Raw genomic sequence first — 19,233 nt, forward strand, 5'->3', positions numbered from 1 at the left:
GTAGAGATTTCTTGTAACCTTTCTGTAATTTGTTTTTAGAAGGAAGTGAGTGTTAACTGACTAATTCATTTTGTTTCTTATTTCAAACAGAAGTAAAAACAGAATAAAGTGTTTTCTGGAGAATCATCCTGGTTTATATTTAGTCTGGATTGAACTCTTTCAGTGTGCAGTCATATGTACACCCTTCCACCTGGCCTCATCTTCATTGTCAGCTGCTGAGTGTTACTGCAGTTACAGAAAGCAACATGCATGAAAGAAGCTCTGATGTAAGACACCGGACAAAGATTTTATGTCTGACTGATTCAATGTGAAACCAAAAGAATCAAGTAAGGGAAAACATATGCCACAAAAATATACAAATAAGTCACTGTATCCTAGCCAACAAAGAAGCTGAGAAAATATACTTGGTAACTTACCTGGGCACATGACAACAGTGGATGCTAGTTACTAGGAGTCACCTGGAAATCACGTTAGCCACAGGGTCCTCCTCAACCCACTCCTCATATTGCATAGGGGATTTACTTTCTTGCTTTACTAGTACCAGAAGCATATTTTCTGGAAATAGGTTTTTGCTTTGTAGTTGCACTGAAGTCAATGAGCTTCTCAGGCATATTTAAGTCAAAACTACTCTCCCCCTTGGTTTGGTTGAGGTTTTTTGGGGGTCTTATACCTGTTCATTGATATCCAGGGCTGCCCTTCCCAAGAACCACAACAGGAAATTTAGGTTCTTTAACTATACATCTGCTGTAAATTAAAAAATGAGCAATAACCTGAAAGTGTATGGAAAAAACATTTAAGCCAGAGGTATGTACATCAGAACTATTATACAAATCAGTTGATCCTGTCCCAAAGCAAAAATTAAAATATTTAGTAAGAATCTAGAAAGACGGGTGTTTCTTTTTCCTGAAATAACATTTTTAGATCACCTGAAGACTACAACCTGTGAAGTCCAGATAATCTGTTTTCATTAGTTCATTTTAAAAGACAAAAAAACCAAAGAACAATTTTGGTGGTTTAAGCCAGATTTACAAATTCAGGATTTTCAGTATGATAGAGAATTCTGCATGTATGTGCTTTACACATTTCACCATCATGACAACTAATAGAGAGTCACTGTCAAGCAAACATTATTTCAGGATACAAAGTACTTTGCTATGCCATTATTAATGAAACATATTTAATCTTTGTTTTTAATTTTCCTACTATTTTTCTTCACTTTCTTTTAGAAAGAGCCTGTCTTGAGTATTTCTGTGCTTCCAGACAGCTGTCATCCCATTCTTGCAACGTCCCTGGTTCTCAACATTCAATGTAATTTAGAGGTTCAGTATTCATACATGTAGTATATTCATCTTTCTAGATGAGAAAGGTTTCATCTTATCCCCCATAAAGGCTGTGATAAACCATATAAAGAGGACAGTACAAATAATCTTTATCCATTATGATTTATTCTCTACAATACTTCATTAGAGGATAGAGTTCAATTATTTACACTCAGAAGTTATTATATAGGTAGGAGGCAACCAAGTGTAATACAAATAATTGGTCTGACATCTCTGCACTGAAGGTCAAAAGAGGTCTCCTGCTTTAAGGAAATAAATTAACCAAAAAGACCCAACAAAACAACATGTAGTTTCCAGAATACAAACAGAAAACAGCACTAATAGTCAGTGAAGATTGCAGATGTTTGTTAATGTACTATGAAAACAAATTATTCTGTGCAAAGGTTAAAATGAACTCTTAAGATTTTCTTACAGTTTTTTTTTTGTTCTGATAAATTGTAGATATGTGATATTTTGACCATAAAGCATTCCCAAACTGAAATGGCCTCAGTTGAGATTGACTGTTGAACATTATGAAAAAAAAATTAAGAACCTCACAGTGGAAACATTCCAACACTGACAGACTCCAGTGATCAAAGACAATTCAAAATTGCAGTGAGATTATTTCTCAGTTGTGGTTGTCATGAGAATAAGCCCTTCTAGACCAAAAGGCACTTGCTTCTAAGGATGAGTTAAATCCAGATCAAACCAGGTAACAGTTGCTTTGAGAAGGAGTAGTTCTAACCTGCTGTCCCAGATAAGTAACCACACAGAAATTCTTACATCAATTGGTCATTGATTTTGGTTGCCTCCATCTTGAGGCAACTCAAAGTACATTTTGTTTCTAGTTCACCTCTTTCATCCTTATGCATAGCTGCCATGTAATGATCTAGAAATGGGATTATTTCCTGAGACCACCTGTCCTTGTCATACATTTTTCTGAGCTAACTTCACTATTGACACACTTTTCTACTGATTTTATAGCTGGACCCTTATGGGACTAAAGCTGAGAGGGCCTGTTTCTTAGGCAGCAGACCAGTGTTTCTGGATTTGCTAGCTTCTCTTCTCACTGCAACAAGACAAGAACACAGTACATATTTAGAGGCATTTTTGTTTTGTTTTGTTTTTTTAAACAGACTGAGTGGGGAAATGGGAGTGGGAGAGGATAAGGCTTCCCCAGTCCCAAACCATCTAGCCCACTTCAGCCTTAAACCAACCAAGTCACTCAATCCTAAAATTCTGTTCTTTAAAAACGACAGCTAACCCTCCCCACCCCACCCCTTAGTCATCCCCTATTCAAATAAAATGAAATCAGGAAAACACTATACACTGTTGAAGACACAGAACAGGGCAAACATTTGAAAAAGAAACAATATTGTTGAAAAGCCTGGCACTATATGCCTGCATGACCAGTCTCACTGAGTGTGCTCAGGGGTGAAGTTTTAGCACCATTTTTTTGCTTTTTTTTAAACCTTTTAGAAATTAAATTCTAACATAGAACACTTGACCAGTAATGAGTGTAGCCCTATGTATCATACTGTTTGACAGCTGAAAGGTGAATGGTATGTCCAGAGCTGACCCCACCCTCCCCCATCACTACACGGCACCTGGGAGAGTAATTACAAACCACTCGAGTTTGTAACAAGACCGATTTATTCTCAGCAGCAGGAAATCATGAAACAATCCCTTAATCTTCAATTGCTTTTCAACAACATCACAAGGGAAAAGTGGCAATTTATAAGAATGACCCAGTACAGGAGGAAAGCTGGGTCAATATTGCACCGTTATCCAGAATAGGACCCCCTCCCTCCTTTCCCTCACATATCTCTCCTCCAGCAGGAGAACGTTACACCAACATGAAGCAAAACTGCACAATTCTGTTTGCTTCTCTAGGACCAGAAGGAGCAGCAGCATGCAGTTCTGAGCTTTCTACCAGCCCTATTCCCTGCCATGCCAGGAGAGAATTTCAGGCTTGAAACACCAGCCAATTTTAAAAGCCATCATTACCACACACAAGTAAACTTTAAAGATATATGCAGCCAAACAGCCATTACTCTGCTATGCACTTGTATTTTCTTTCCTGATCATTGCTGACCTTCCAGAAACTTGGAAAACAAAACTAAACAAAAACCCCCCAAATTATATTTTGAAGTCCAGTGACCTCATTGAGAGAGTGTCGTAATTTAGAACTTATGACATCCCTCAATGACGCTGCAGAATAACAACTGGGTAACTTATCTTCCTCTTAGATGAGAGTATTTCTTGTAATCATCAATGATGGGAGAAGAAATACAGAATGCATATGAGCTTCACACAGTTTGGGTAACACAGGTTTCCCCACTCATTGCCTTGATGTGGTAATGACTAAACTGTATAAGATAATAACTTACCAGTGAAACTACATAGCTCTGTTCCATAGGCCTGCTATAAACTGGAATACTCACAGTTCTCAAGATCGATAGTCACACCAGAGAAAGTGGCTGTCCTATCAAAAGGAAGGTCCCCGAGACTGTTAGCTTAAGTTAAACAAATTTCAGTCACTAGTTTCACTTGTATGACTACAGTCAACACCCTGCAAATCCCTCCCCATCCCTAATCCAATCAGGCTCCATTACAAATGTTTGGACACAAAACTTGGTCGTAACGGAGAAAACTGTCCAGGGACACTCGAGTACCTTGTCCTTCCATACACAGCATGTGCTCTCTTACAGGCATAACAGCATTCTGTTTCATAGCAGGCTACATTACAAAGCACTGTCTAAAAACCCAGAAAACTGTAAACCAAGAGGATTTCTAGAGAATCCAACCTACAGTAGGATATGATAATTAAAGCCTTCTAGGGTTTATTTAAATAATCGATTCATCTGCAATACCATCCAAAGGTTTTTCACATCTTTAAGTGTTTTCTGTCCGTGAGGATGGGGTGCTATCCAGATGTTCGACCCTCCCCAATATCATAATGTCCGCCTGTGATGTGTGGGGACTGCAATCAGCTCTCAGTACACAACAGATATCAGAGGTTAAAAAAAATTAAAAAGAACCTAAAAAAATGTTTTGTTGGACTCCGTTGCCCAGGCTGCCAGGGGAATGCTCCTACTTGATCTGGGGGGCTTCCATAACGAACAACTCAAGTTTCCAGAGTGTCGGTAACACACAAGAACAGATCAGTCCGAAGTGGCACTTTCACTCCTAGAGGTCTTCTGCACCTCACGACAGTTCGTAGGCATGGAGCCCCAATCCAACTGAACCCCCGTTTGGAGGGAAGGCTGAGATAAGGCTTGGGCCCCTGAAGTTCTGTCGTGCTCTCATCCTCCCCCCAGGTCAGCTGGAAGGCAGACTTGGCAACGGAAGCTAGCATCATAAAATGGTGCAGTAATAGAAGTAACTGGACCAGGAAGAGGAGGCATCTGCCCCAATGATGTCATAGCCATTGGCAGCAACTGGGGAGTGGGACTGGTCATGCAGCCGTGTGTCAGGAGTAATGATTGTAGAGGGGGGGGGCATGAAGAGTGCCATTCTGGAAACAATGCTGACGGGAAGCCATGTATTCTGCATAACTGATTGTCACCTTCTCACTGCGGTACCTATGGGAACAGCACAAGAAAAAAAATAATGTAAACAGACTATGCAATATGAAGGGACTAGATATAAAAACATTCATCCCAGATCACCTTTTAACTAACAGCCAGTAATGACCAAGAGGAACCCACTAACTTCAAAAGCTTTGTCTGATATTGCCTCATGCAGTAGTCTGAATAACCCATCTAAGCTTGAAATAGCTTCAGTGTCCCAAAAGTTGAGCCCTATTCAAGGCAATCAGAATTAAGGGGACTCCTGAAGTAGCACACAGGAAACAAATGATTGATTTGTATTCTTTTTATCCACTTGCTGTGGGAAAAAAAAAAAGGGGCATGAAAAGTTTGCTGGAAGAAGACTGTTTCAGAGGCTAAATAACCAGTATTTCATTATTATTTACTTCTGTGGTTATCTTCACATTTGAAAGGCTACTGAAAGAAAATGATGGAGAGTTGGGTAAAGGGAGGTTTATTATAGCATATATGTGATTTAGTCCACATTGTACAATCAGAATTCACGAAATGTGAAGTCCCTTCTGAGAGATCAGACATTTCTAGGTGCTTCTAAAGCATGCTACACAACAGATAACTTCAAAGTGGTTGTGAATTGCACTAAGTCCATGTTACAGCAGATTTTAATGAAAACCTTCATCCCGTCCGCTCCTGTTAAAAAAACCCAAACAAATCTGCATACCCACCTCATTTCTCCAGAGGTAAGGAATGACCTGATAAATTAGTGTTTCTATACAAAACCAGAATGTCCCAATTTTTACTAACTTAAAGGGAGCTGAAACCAATAGGACAGCTGGGGTATAGAAAAGCAAGCAAATTCTGAAAACCAGCCAAATTTGAGTGTGGTTTGGTTTTAAGACAGCTGTCACCTCCAAATAGCTACACCATACACAGATGAGCACACTCAGAAAAGGAAGTCCATTGTAAAGATACAGAAAAATCAACCTTTTTGACTTTCAAAGGTTCTGCTTCTTTTGATCTTTCATGTGGATGTTAATATTAAAAACACTGGCACTTCTCTTAGAAAATGCTAACTTCGATCCTGCGTGGATCGAATACATTGCACTTCCTTCCATATACATTATATGCCTAACACATAGCATTTATGATTTTGTCTTTCAGACTACATCTCTCATCTGAAAGAGACATGAAAACTTACATCAAGCACAAATAATTTAAATTACCCACAAAACATTATGAAGTAAAATTAAAAGATGACAAATATATTGACTTACCTGGTGAGTTTAATCGTTTTCCTAAAATCATTGGTAATCGGAGCCTTAAAGCCACCTTTCCTGAGTAAGGAGTCTATGGTCTGGATCTGATCCCAGTCTATTGAAAAATAGAAGCAAGGGAAATTTTTCAATATAAAAATGATGTTTCAAAAAGATAAGAGATGCATTAAAAGGCCTCTAGAAAAGCAAACAACTAAACAGGAAACTTTGAGCTTTAGAAATACGTGTTGAACTGGACATACATGGTCTTATGCATGCACACTATCTGCACATGCCAACCCCTTTTAACTCATATTGGAACTGCAACGGTCCATAAAACAGTAATTCCATTTTCCATATGACCTCTCTTGTACAAAGGTCTGTGCCTTGCTTCTGTTGCAGGGACCCCAAACTGTTTTATTGCGTGCCACTCAAGTTTAGCTCTCTAAGCCTTAAAGTAAGATAATACTTAGCTCTTTACATAGACAAACTGGGATCAACCTGATGCTCTAGTGATAGCACAGTGCACTGCTATGTGAGAGATCAGAGTTAAAATTCCTACCTTAGTCTTTTGCCCCAGAGCCAGGAGGATGCGACCACTCCACTCTGCTAGGTGGAGGAAAGGAGGCAATATTTTGAGCAGTTACCATGGTGACCGCTACTATATTTGAGTGGGAAGTGTGCTCCAGAGGGGCCCTGTTCCTGCCCTCATCTGGAGGATGCTACTTTAGCAAGAATGAGGAGGAAAGGGACTCTCCTGTTGGTGCTGTGCAGCCTGCAGTTATCCTAGTTGGTGGGAGAAACATAGAAGAGGAAAGATGCAACGCTGAATGAAGCTGGAAGATCCATACTTTGAGATCCTCTATTTCTTAAGCCCTAAAACATTTTTACACTAAGATACAGCTGTGCACAGATGTGGGATGAGAGAAAGGCCAGATGAAAACCCAGCAGCAGCTGTATCAGGTGTCAGTTATCCAGATTAAGCCTGGTGGCTCCATGGCACTACTATGAGGATAGCATTGCAATCCAAACCCAAAATCCATAGATTTATGTTACCCAATTCTGTGACACAACGTGTTGACATGTTTGGCTGCCATCTCAAACCCACCTTGTTCCTTAGCAACCTCAGGTAAATACGTGGCTGTGCGTTTGACACCTTTCTCATTGATGAACTCTATTCTGATCCCATGGATCCCAACCTATAGATGGAAATGAATAGCCAAATAAGAGGTGTTTGCTAGCTCTGAGTCCATGATCGAGTTGCCATTCCCACAACACTGTGTATCTCTCTATGGCCAGTTTGGCTTTTGCCTGGATAAGGACATTCTCTTCCCCACTCTCTGTCCTTGCCAGGCAGGTCTCACAAGTAGCTCTCTTAGCAGCATAAAGGACCTCTGCCACCTTTCCCAGATGAGCCTAACTAGTCTCCCTGCTACTTCTCCTGAAGTAAGTCCTGTCAGCAGTCTGACAGTTTTTCATCTCTTATGTTGGGCAAGAAAGACAAGATCTCTACAGAAGAGTCATGCCTAAAATAGCCCAACCACAAAGTCTATTTAATATTTCTTGAACTAAATGCATTTCCACGTGCAAGGTCCTAAAAGTGATTAATACCTTCAGTCTTAACTACTTTTTGTTCCCAGATTCTATTCGCAGCATCAAAATACTTCCCAGGTTTTTACATACGTATTTACATCCATCTCCTATTGGGCCAAATCCATAAAACACTTTCATGTCTCTTTTATTCCCATTCAGATCCCCTCCCAACCAAAAGTATACTGCTAGCCCATCCTCTTCCTTTCTTCTAGTTTTCCAGCCCCATTTCTTCTATTCCCAGTTTCAATGCCCGTACACCCCTGTAACAAAGGAGACACATCACCATGTACTAACCCGAACCCGAACGGAACGAGAGAGTGATGCAGAGTTCCGAATGCACCTGTTCTCACCTCCCAGTCCAGGTAGTCACTGGCATCCTCAAAGTTAGTGAGGAGGGAGACAGAGCAGAAGAGTTTGGGCAGCTCCTCGCGGGTCAGGGGGGGAAATCGGCTGTCCTTAAGTGCACTAAAGGAAAGAGAAGATATATTGCCTGATACAAGCACCAAATTGAAGTGTCAGATGCTCAATTATTCCCTTTTTGATTATGCCTCTGTGAAACATGTTTCTCTTTGCTACTGCAGAGAAAGTGATTTGTATCCCTTCCTAATCTAATGAACTGTAATATGCAAACACTAGTACAAGCTTCCTGATGCTGTCCTCCACTTACTGCAGTTGGAGAGAAATGTGCTACGTAAGATGTCAAAACTGTTAGTACGCAAGACAGATTTGACATTAGTCTTAAAACATCAACCAAAATTCACCTGTTACAAAGATGTTCTACTAAATCCTGATATATTACTTCACCCTAACTATCTTACAATTCTCAGGTTTATTTTATTGTAAAGCATACTAAATTGAACTATGTTGATCCAATATCATAACCTTGAATCCTTATAGATCTTCAGCAAATTCAACTTATTTCAGATTTATTTCATTTTCAACATAATTACCTGGTTAATGTGTATTCCCTGAGTCCTGAGTGAAGATTCATGGCTGAAAAGGTCCCAATGCAGCCACGAAGCCGCTTGTCTCGCCCCGTCTTCCACGTCACAAAGAGTGGACTGAAAAGGCAAAAAAGATAAATACTCCAGCCTCTGGCGATATTTGATTGCGAAGGGGAGACCAACAAGGTGTAAAAGAGCACGTATGCGTGCACTTGCTCTCTCTCCCTCTAATAAACCCCAATAGGCATGTTTTCCCACCTGCTATCTAGCAATAATAAAACCCCACACCCACACACCCCCAAATGCAAAAAACAGCATCTCCCCCCACCTTTTCGGCATACTCCGTTCTCTCCACCAGTATTCCCCCCACCTTTTCAGCATACTCTGTTCTCTCCATCAGTACTCTGTAAGCTCTCCACCAATATATTCCCAGCCAGACTCTGCATTGTCTTCTAATGAGTGATATGGTTATTTGACCCCACTGATTACCTCTGTGAGTAATGGTCTCACTTAGTAGCATCCACTAGTTTACATGACAACCCATATCAAAATTAGTATAGGTGAAGCAAATAAGATTACTTATTTATCGTACCATTGAACTTGAAAGATCCCCAAGCATTCTACAAACCATCTATAACTCAGGTTTGCAATAAAAGCTTTTCTTTTTTTTTTTAAAGGGATAAAAAGCAAGCCTAGGGTTTTTTTCCCAGTTATTTCCATGAGGATCTGACTTCTGGGTCCATCCCTAGTGCTCAAACAGTTTATAGTCACATCTTTTGCTTACCTTACATTTTGTTTATATTTACACAAATTCTCCCCTGTTGAACACATATCTAAATCACTATACTGTTCCTATGCAAACATCACACATTTCCACTTTCCTGTCTACTATAATGAATTTACAGGCATAAGAGTAGATTCTCAAATTCAGCAGGCTCATTTCAATCTGTTAAACTAGAAGCCATGATTAAGCCCCAAAAAGCAAGAAGTTCAGAACAACAGTATTCAGAAGAGCTCTATGAAGAGGTAAACAGGTAAAGACGACTGTGAATATTAAATGCAAAAAGTTCACTTCTACAGAGTTGAGTGAAGTTGCAAACAGCTGTAGAGAGAAACAGTAAAGAAAGGACAATGGTGGCTGCAGCCATACAAGAATGTTCAAACATCTGGAAAATTCTGCAAGGCAACTGATGATGCTGATCTAATTATAAAAATGGGATGACTGATCTTACTTTTTCAGATTACATAGCACTGAATACAATATATGGTCACTTTGAACCCAAGCATAAATGAGAAAGTTAGTCATTAGTGATTCCACACATCAGTCTATGGGTTTCTATTGAACTTTAAAAGATAAGTAATATCATAGAAAACATGCAGTGTTGAGAAAATAATTTTCTGAAATTAAACAAACATTGGCAGGAGTTCTAAAACATGAAAACAGAACAACTGATTCTACATCAGAGCACAGACACTTACTTTCCTCAAACTCCTGAAGCTCTTGTAAGCAATACATTTTTGCAGCAAACATTAAAAAAAGATGAAGGGATTCTGTTTGGACAACAAAACCAGCATGGAGTGTGGATGATTTCTCAAATACAGGTAATAGAGCTTCTTATGCCTAAGTAGTCAGAACATAATTTAAATTGTAGTGATAAAGCAATGCCCAGTGATGTTCCACAGAGCAACAATGGAATTAAAAAAACCCTATCACGGCATAAATGCATCATTCAGGATCTAGTTACCAGCTGTGATCAACAGCAGAAGTACTACCCAAAATAGCAAATAGCCTTTAAGTGGTAATTGTGAAGTACTTTGCCCACAGAGGAAGTGGAAACATTCTTCCACAACCATCAGCCACCTTATGGTTGCTTGACCAAGACAGAGGATTTACTGTTCTAGTTTTCCAACAACACTTCAAGGCACTTGCAGGATATCATTCCTCTACACTTTCATCTAGCTACTATATGTTGAAACAGAAAACAGAAACAGAACGTAAGAAAATACATTAGAAAGCTTACCAAAAAAAGATACTAAACTTACAAAGGAGATTTCTGAGAAACGTTACTGTCACAAGCTCAGTGGAAATTTAGCTTAAGCTAATTAAAGTTTTGAAACCATTACTTAGCCCATGTGACACTCACCCCAAACAGAAAGGGGAAGGGAGAAAATGAAAAGCATCACTGACAGAATACAAATCTAAGAAAGTTCCTTCTCTTCTTGGATTCAAATTACAGGTTCACATTTCCAATTCACCTCTTTCCCCTTAAAAGAAAAAAAAAAAAAGGTGTTTCCACTGAGCTGTGACACAGCTTTCTGCATCTATAATAGAAGAGATATTACCAGAAAGGACAGGATAATTACATTCAGAAAGCTGTCATATTTTAAAAGATCTTAAAGCACATTTTTAACACTTTTTCACTGTGGTCATAACAACTGAGGCATAAAAAGAAAGATTATGATTTTGTACAAGTATATAAAATTTCACTAGTATAAAGTTTTTCACTGTAGAAAAGGCATTGTTTTTATATCTGAAGAATTAATGTGCTTAGCAAAATGCAGGTGCAGCTGACAATAAGCCAATTGTTCCACAGCCCCTCCCTGAAAAGTGTATTTCCCAGATGTACTGAGAAAAGTCATGACACACTTTTGCCCGTGTTCACCCAGGAGCACTTACCAGTACTTTGCAGTCATATCCTGAGCAGATGATGGCAACCATTTCTCCCCCTGCCACAACATCCTACTTAGGTGTGTTTGATGAGTTGGCTAGGCTGAGGGGACAGGAGTTTCAGCAACTAAAAACTAGGTTCTCCAATTGCAACTACAAAGGGAATTTTAAAGTAGCAAAATACAGTTTGTTCAAATCAGAATTTAGCTCATACTAGGAAAAAAACTGTTACAGTACAGATTTTATGATGCAAGTATCTTATTATTTGTCTTGCATGGCAACTAGAAACTTGCATGGTGTAGTTTTAGTACCAGTTTGTAATACCTACTATTAAAAAAATCAAAGACTGAAGTACAAAAGTGGAAGAAATAACCACAGTTAACTATTGGCATGCTATACAGGTTCAAAATAGTCATTTTGAACAACAAAGGGGATATTTTCTTCATTTACCAAGTTAATTCAGACATAACTACAAGTCTTGCAATTCCACCTTCTCTACATTGATTTGTGAACCTCGCTGCTAGCATGTATGTAAGGTTCCCTTACTCCATAGGTATCTACCAGCTCCACAATTCCCATCAAGATTGTTGTCAATGTGCATATCCTCTCAAGCTGGTAATTGGAATTCACGGTAGCTTTCAAGTCATAACCTTGTAACTTTTATGTTATTACCCTGTTTATGCAGAATCCCGACCTTCATGACTACTTCTATCTTTACTTTAGGGTTCAGCACCAATTTAAAAGATCTGTTTTCTGAAAAATAGGTCGGGACAAACCTGTGTATCTTTCTATTCCTTCCACCAACAGTCTCTTTTCTGGCTGTCCAGAGAGACTTCTGGTATATACCTTTGTTTTGTTCAAAGATCTCTTGCATTGATATTAATTATGTTACAAAGGACAACAATGCACATTATTTACGTATTTTCACTTTGCTGACTATTATATTTGATAACATTTGGCTTGAAGTTCATTACATTACTGTCTAAAGTGTGACAGATCATCCCTGTGTGCTGCTCTAGAAGAGAGCAAACACCATGCTTTTCCCTGGGGTACATACAACTATTTGCTGGAAGCAACAGCATGAATGCTGAAACACAAGAAAATTCAGGTAGGCATTTGCCCAGAGGGGAAGAAAAGAGAAGAGCTGGTTTTGCTTCGGAGTGCTGATCTAAAAGACTTTTAATTTATCAGCAGAGAAATGCCCAGTGAACGATTTTTTACTTTTCAAATTTGGGCATAAAATTCAAACAGCTGAGATTCCTGAAAGAATGTCCTTTTTGAAACTAGTCAACAGCAACAAAATCCAGCTAGAAATCTCCTTTAATGCCAAAATAATGAATCTGTATAAAATAATCTCTCTTATTGATTTAAGAACAGAACAACAACAAAAAAACCCCTTTGCATTTCAAGTGACAAAACAGTAAGCAGACTAATAGATCATTTTCTAAAAGGAGCCTACTTAGCTTAGGTATGAAAAACAACAACAGAAATATTTCAGTTTGGGGAGTCCCTGGAACTATTCTATATTGTAGTCCAGAGTATTTCTCCATTCACTTGTATTTACAATATTAAACAGCTTAGTCTGCGGTAGCATTCAGAACATGTATCCATAATCCTGCTCGGATAATAACTGCATGGATGCACAACCTGCATCTACACTGACAGCCAATAAGGTGGGGAGACATTCAATACATGGAAAAAGTCCTTGACCTGTTTAAGCCATTGTTCCTTTACATCAATTTAAAATTCATTAACTTAAATTAAGGATGTCAAAAACTTTTTATTTTGTCTATTGTTCTGGAGGTGGCCCCTGGAGGAGTGTCAGAAGGTGTATCTGTCATTGATCTTTCCCATATAATTCTTCCACCAAACATTTTAACAACATTAACATTTCCACACCTACGCGTTCAACCTTCAGATAAACATTAGCTAAATCTCACCAAAGCGAAATACCTTCATAAATCCTCCTCCTCACTTCTTCTCAAACACACCTCCTTTCTTCTTAACCTTGGTATTGTCCTTGAAAGTTAACTCTCCATTTCTCTTCGTATTGCCCAACTAGCACTATCTCCATAACACAGTTTTTCAGTTCCACAACTGGCAAATTTTTGGTTCCCCTCCCTGCTAAACCCATTAACTTGGACAACTGAACACCCTTGTGAGTGTCCTTGTCCCATCCTCACCAGTTCAGCACTTGCTTCAGGATAAGCTGGGAACTTGTTTCAAGTTCTTACTTCATTCCCTTCCACTTGCTTCACAGAAGTCTCTCCCCTTGTCCCTTCACCAAGTTAGTGCCTGACATTAGAAGCAGGATCCTCTTCAAATTAATGACATTATTTTATTGTTTTCTTAAATCTCTAATTTCAGTTTCACTCATTCTTTTAGTACAATTTTATGGGAGGCACAGTGCCATTAATTTTTTGCAGAGGAATCTATTTACAAAGAAGGGAGCAAACTTTAACAGAACATTATCATGAAGTGGGTTTGCACTCCTCGATAAATTATGCAACGTCTCATGCAACACATCAGACTGTGAGCTGAAGAAGCACCACACTTCCTCATATTTTGCCTATCTCTCTCTCTGTAGAGCTAAGCATGTTCTCCCTTGAAGGCCACTCTGCAAAGCTCCACTCATCTCCCCCAACAAACATAACAGAATATTTCTACTCTTTGGTACACTTACAGCGCATCATTTTTTTGTTTTTGATAGACAAAGCAAGCAGCAGAACGCGCCCCTTCCTCCCTGCATACCAGTTTTCCCATTTTCCAGAGGAAACCCCTCATCCCTCCCCAACCGAACCACCGCTCTGCATGCTGGTTTCTCAGCTTTCCTCCCGCACATGGATTTACTCACTAGGGGTCATTGGTAAATCGAGGAAGTCGTGGCTGAGGGAAACCATAGAGATGACAGTAGAGTACATCAAAGCAGTAGCAGCACATCTCCGCTGTCACCACCAGGTTCTTGGTGCTGTTGGCAGTTCCATTGGGCCGAGTAAGTGGGCTCAGAGCTCCTGAAGTGGGATTCATTCGAGTAATTGGGGAATTTCCTGGGCCCAAAGTCAAGTCAGATACGTTCTCCCTTCCATTATTCCCGTCTGTATGCTGGTGGTTCTGAAGAGGACCTGAACTGGAGCCTGGTACAGTTGTGGCCTGATTCCCATGACTGTGCGTTCCACTCCCAGACAATTTGGGCTTCTTTACCCCACAACAGCCAGCTGCCAGCTTGGGCTCAAGTGGAGGAACACAGCGTCTTTTTCCCATCCTGCTTCAAAACTCTCTGCCCGGAGCACTGCAGAACCCTGGCAAGGAAGGGGCAGGGGGGAAAAAAAAAAAAGCAATACACAAAACAGTTACAGGTGAAAAACCAACAGCTGTTTCCTTGCTTCTGCTAAGGTGTCAGAGAGGTTTGCTTTTGCAACAAGAAGAGGAAGAAAACCCTCGCAGTGTGCAACTAAGTACAGAACTAAAACCAGTTCAGCAAGCAGAATGGGTGTTTTTACACATAAATTGAAAGAGTGTATACTCAACATGCATGAAATCATGCTTTTAAAGTTATTGGTGAGGTGTACTGAATGCTGTAATAGGCAGCTCATCACAAAAAACCCATAACCAGCCCTCCCATAAAGGGAATGAAACTGTGGGAGAACAGAAGAAAAAAGGCAAAAAGACTTTGGACTACAGATATACCCCATCCACTACTTTTCCGGATCACCTGTTCCCCCTCAATCAATGCCTTCACCAATGGCAAACAAGCTAGTGAAAAACCACCAGTGCATTTCCCTTCCCCATTCTCAACAGAGGAGCGACAACTCCGAATGACACCTTCAGGGCTGGACTCCCAGGGGTGCTGCCCTTGATTTAGTGCTAGCCTAAGCAAGACACAAAGAGAAGCTACAAGTTTGAACCACCATTTTCTAAACAACAGACTATTTTTCCAGACCCCAAGAACTAGAATCTGCATTTACTTTCTAGGATTAAGTAAATCAATAGTGCTCACAAGTAAACACGTCGGGTGTACAGCCAGGATATGCAGGAGAGGAAGAGCTGAAGACTGAGCACAGTCTGAACAGAGGGAAGCGGTAATGGCAGGAAATAGATATGGTACCAAAAAAAAAACCCCCACAGAACAGTGCTTTGCTTACAAAGAAGAGAATGCTAGCTCTTGCATCACAAGAAGGGGTGGAACAAATACAGGGAGGAAAGCCTATGCAGACAAAAATGAACAAAGATGATAGGCAAGGACCACACATCAACAGTAGGAGCTTAAATAAGTGTAATACCATCATCACTATGAGACCTGAACACACAAAGGGAGGGAAAAACAGTTCTCCATCTGTCAAATGGGGCTAAAAGCACAGACATGTAAGTCACAGATAACACCATGGAGAACTGGAAGTCACACTCAGCTCTTGTGAGTACCAGGCTACTTCTGTAACCACCAGAGCATCCCTCCAGCTCCTCCAAGTATTTAACTGATGGCTAAACTGACAGCACATACACAGAATGGGGGTGTGTGACATGCACTGAAATTCATGGTGTGGCAACTCCCTTCTCTGCACATGCAAACGATGTAACCTTTATCCATGAAGTTTCATCAGCCATTGTATGGGTCATACAATCCTGAACTGAACCGGAACTGGTATGAGACATGTTGAGAGACGTGCCTCTCAACACAAAACACGTTCCCTTGCAGTGCTTACTCTGCTTCAGAATCCTCACCTCAAGGTTTTAGAAAGATAAATCTGCATAAGGAACAATTTACAAGACCTAATGAAAATTATCCTTGTTCCTTTGATCGCTACCTTTGTAACAAAAATTTTAGAAAAGGAAAAAGAAAAGTGTAACTTTGATAAAGTAAACATGTAATTTTCTTCAGTGCCTATTGAAAGTTACGCTACTATGGCTCAGGGAAGCTGCTGGGATAGTTGAGCCTTTTGAAGTAATCACTAGAGGTTAGCCGCGTTTAGGGGGAAAAATTATTTGTTTGTTTGAAACCATAACTCTTCATTTTAAATTGAAGACGTGGCAGGGGGCAGAAAAGAGGTCTTCTCCATTTATCATCCTACCAGCCTCTGCAGCAGGCAGAAGGGGCCTAACAAAGGCGGCTGCACCGATCGCTGCCCGGCTCCAGCCAAGGGCCCCGTCTCCCCGCCGCGGAAGGCCTTCGCCGGCCGCTCGGCTCCGAGCTCGCCCTGCCCGGGGAAGCAACTTCTGCACGGACCGACGCGGTTTAGCAGCAAATACCAACCCGAAGAGATGCTGACTCTGCAAAGGGCCCCGGCCCGCTACTTTGTGACTGGACCCGCCGGAGACCCGCCACAACGCCCCGGCGCCCGTCAGGAGCGCCCCGCTGCTCTGCCCCGCGGGCGGGCGGGGGGTGCCGCCGGCGCTTGCCAACGGCCGGCCGGCTCCCCACGCTCCCGAACCGCAACGCCCGACCCGCGGCACAACTGTAAGGCCGGCCCCCGGCGCCGGGGCAGCCCCCACCCCCGCCCGCGGGGCACAGGGGCCGGCCGGGCCCCGCCGCCCCCCCCCGGCCCCGCCGCGGCGCGGGACGAGCCCCGCGCGCTCGGACACAAACTTTCCGGCGGCGTTTCCGGGGGTTCCGCCAGCCCCGCCGGCAGCGCGCCGGGGGACGCGGCCCGGGAAGCCCCCGCAGCCGCCCCACGCCTCGGCCCGGCTCTCCCGGAGGGCGCAGCCCGCCCCCCCGGCGGGGCAGAACCGCCGCCGCCAGGGGGCGCCAGGGAGCGGGAGCCCCCCCGCCCCGCGTTGACCCCTTCCCTGCCGCCGGGGCGGGCGGGACGCCGGCGCCTATCCCCTCCCTCCCCCCCCCGGCTCGCCCACCTCCTGCACCCGTCCCGGGCCGGACGCGGCTTCTCCTCCGCCTCAGCCCAGCCGCCGCCGCTGCTGCCCCGCCGCCGCCGCCTCCTTCTCCCGCCTCATGGAGCCATGGGCCTGGGCGAGGCTCCCCAGAGAAGCGGGCCCGGCGGGCGGGGGGAGGGGGGCAGGTCCCGCCGCGGCCAGGCCGGGAGCCGGGCTTCCCGGGGCCGCCGGGCAGCGAGGGGAGCTGGAGGACTGGAGCGAGGCCGAGAGAAGATCCTCCGCTATCCCGGCAGCCCCCTCCCTGCTCGTGAGGTAATGAGGGAAAAATGTACATAGTCCGCCAGCCTCCCGTCGGCCCCGCGGTGCCAGCGCAACCATAGAGAAAGGAGGACGCTCTTCCCTCCTCGGAACCATAGATACCGGGGACTTCCGCTCCCAGTCGGAGGACGCGCGGGGCCGGGTTCCCTCCCCGTCACGTGACGGGCCGCACGTGCGAGGACAAACAGTCTCGGGGGCAGGAGGGGCCACTCGCGCGCGGGGCTCCCCCGCCCCCGGCTGCGCGCTGACCCGGGGGGCGGGGGAAGACACCCTCACGTGGCGGGGGTGCCGCTCACCCATTGGCCAGCAGCCGCTGTGACGGCACTCCAGAGGAGGGGCGCGCGGTCGGAAACATCCATTCCGTGGCTCGGGGCGGGGAGCCCCTCCCCACTGGCCTACCCCCCCCCATCCTCCCCCGGTTCCTGGGGGCTTTGGTCCGTCCCGTCGCGGAGGCAGCGGCTCGTAGGCGCTCCTTGCGCTGGGGCCAGTGAATGTGTGGGCGAGCTGAGGAGAGCTGCTGCGCTCCCCGGCCGGCTCCGGCCCTTTCTGGCAGCCTCGGCCTGTCCCAGCCTTGCCCAGCACCGGTCGGAGGTTCCCGGTGAGGGGACGGGCGTGAGGGAGGCCCAGACGCCTCTTCCGCCGAGGGTTTCACGGGAACGTACGTACCGACCCGGCTCCGCGGGCGGGTTACTTCATCCGGCCTGGCAGGGCGGATCGGGAACAAGGGCAAACCCAAAATAATTTTCCGTTCAGGCAGGATGGCAGTCGCTTCTGTCGCTGTGGTTATTTGCTTGCAAAGACAGTGATAAAAATAGCCGTGGCCGCCGAGCAGATTTTATTTACAGTGGGATGTAAAACACGTTTCTGGCAGCAGTACAAAGATACCAAGTGTCACAACCGCACCAGAACAAAAACTACTTTAGTATTTCTAACTCTGGGTCCCCAGCGGGGCACCCAAATCCTTCCCCCGCCACCCATTCTACACAACCCTATCTGAAGTACTGCAGAGAAGTAGTTTATCAATGGCATTAGGACATCTTGTAAAAATAGAGGCTCCATATACACTCTCAAAGGGGAGACTTCTCTCACAGCTGGTTGGTTTGAGTAGGCAATGTCTCTGGGCTGAGGAGTACTGTAAAGTCAAGGTGTTCTGGCTGCGTGAGGTGTTCTCAGTGTGCAGCAAGTTATCTGATAGAGAAAGCCTGCAGCAAACCACAGTGCTACTTTCTAACTTCCTTCTGAGAACACAGGCAAAACACTTAAAAGCTGGAGAACAGATTTTGCAGATCCTATTATAAGCATACTACACATTCAACCTCAAGAGACAAATAAACTGGCATAACTTTTGAAGACTGGAAAATGGAATGTCTGTATACCATTCCTGATCTAAGCATAAAGAATGTTAGGGACAAGAAAACATCAGTTGAAGAAATCCAGTTCAGTGGCACTGGATCTTACTTTCTTCTATAGAATCCATATGGTTTCTGCAGCACTAGGACAACACTGAAATTATTACCATTCTAAGATTATGGAATAGCATGATCCTTTTAGTCTGGATGATAGCCTTGAATACCAGCTTATGAAAACTAACGTTACTACAGGAGTCTTCCCAAAGACTCAGATGAGAATAGCCTAGAAAAAAGGATTAAGAGACAAGTTTTTAACTTCTACAGTCCTTGAAAGAATCCTTCCCTCTCTCCACCCCCAAAATACCTCACCCTTTGCTGGTAATGCCTTGGGTTTCATCCAAGAGCCCTTTGCCAATGA

General features: G+C 43.4%; 1 protein-coding gene across 2 annotated transcripts; it reads right to left on the reverse strand.

The window, feature by feature from the left end:
• Window positions 1-2,954: 2,954 nt before the first annotated feature.
• Window positions 2,955-17,491, reverse strand: AMMECR1L (AMMECR1 like). 2 transcript variants are annotated; one of them, XM_072868726.1, is made up of 7 exons: window positions 17,170-17,491; window positions 14,180-14,624; window positions 8,664-8,774; window positions 8,064-8,178; window positions 7,229-7,319; window positions 6,142-6,238; window positions 2,955-4,903 (listed from the first exon to the last, which is right to left on the reverse strand). In XM_072868726.1, the coding sequence occupies exons 2-7, from the start codon at window positions 14,584-14,586 to the stop codon at window positions 4,792-4,794; spliced, it is 933 nt and encodes a 310-aa protein (XP_072724827.1). In that variant the 5' UTR covers window positions 14,587-14,624; window positions 17,170-17,491; the 3' UTR covers window positions 2,955-4,791. The 2 variants fall into 2 exon arrangements, with proteins under 2 accessions (XP_072724827.1, XP_072724828.1); XM_072868727.1 differs by lacking the exon at window positions 17,170-17,491 and adding an exon at window positions 16,574-16,854.
• Window positions 17,492-19,233: the final 1,742 nt, after the last annotated feature.

Source organism: Ciconia boyciana, chromosome 7 (genome assembly GCF_034638445.1).
Source record: "Ciconia boyciana chromosome 7, ASM3463844v1, whole genome shotgun sequence".
NCBI classification, from domain to species: Eukaryota; Metazoa; Chordata; class Aves; order Ciconiiformes; family Ciconiidae; genus Ciconia; species Ciconia boyciana.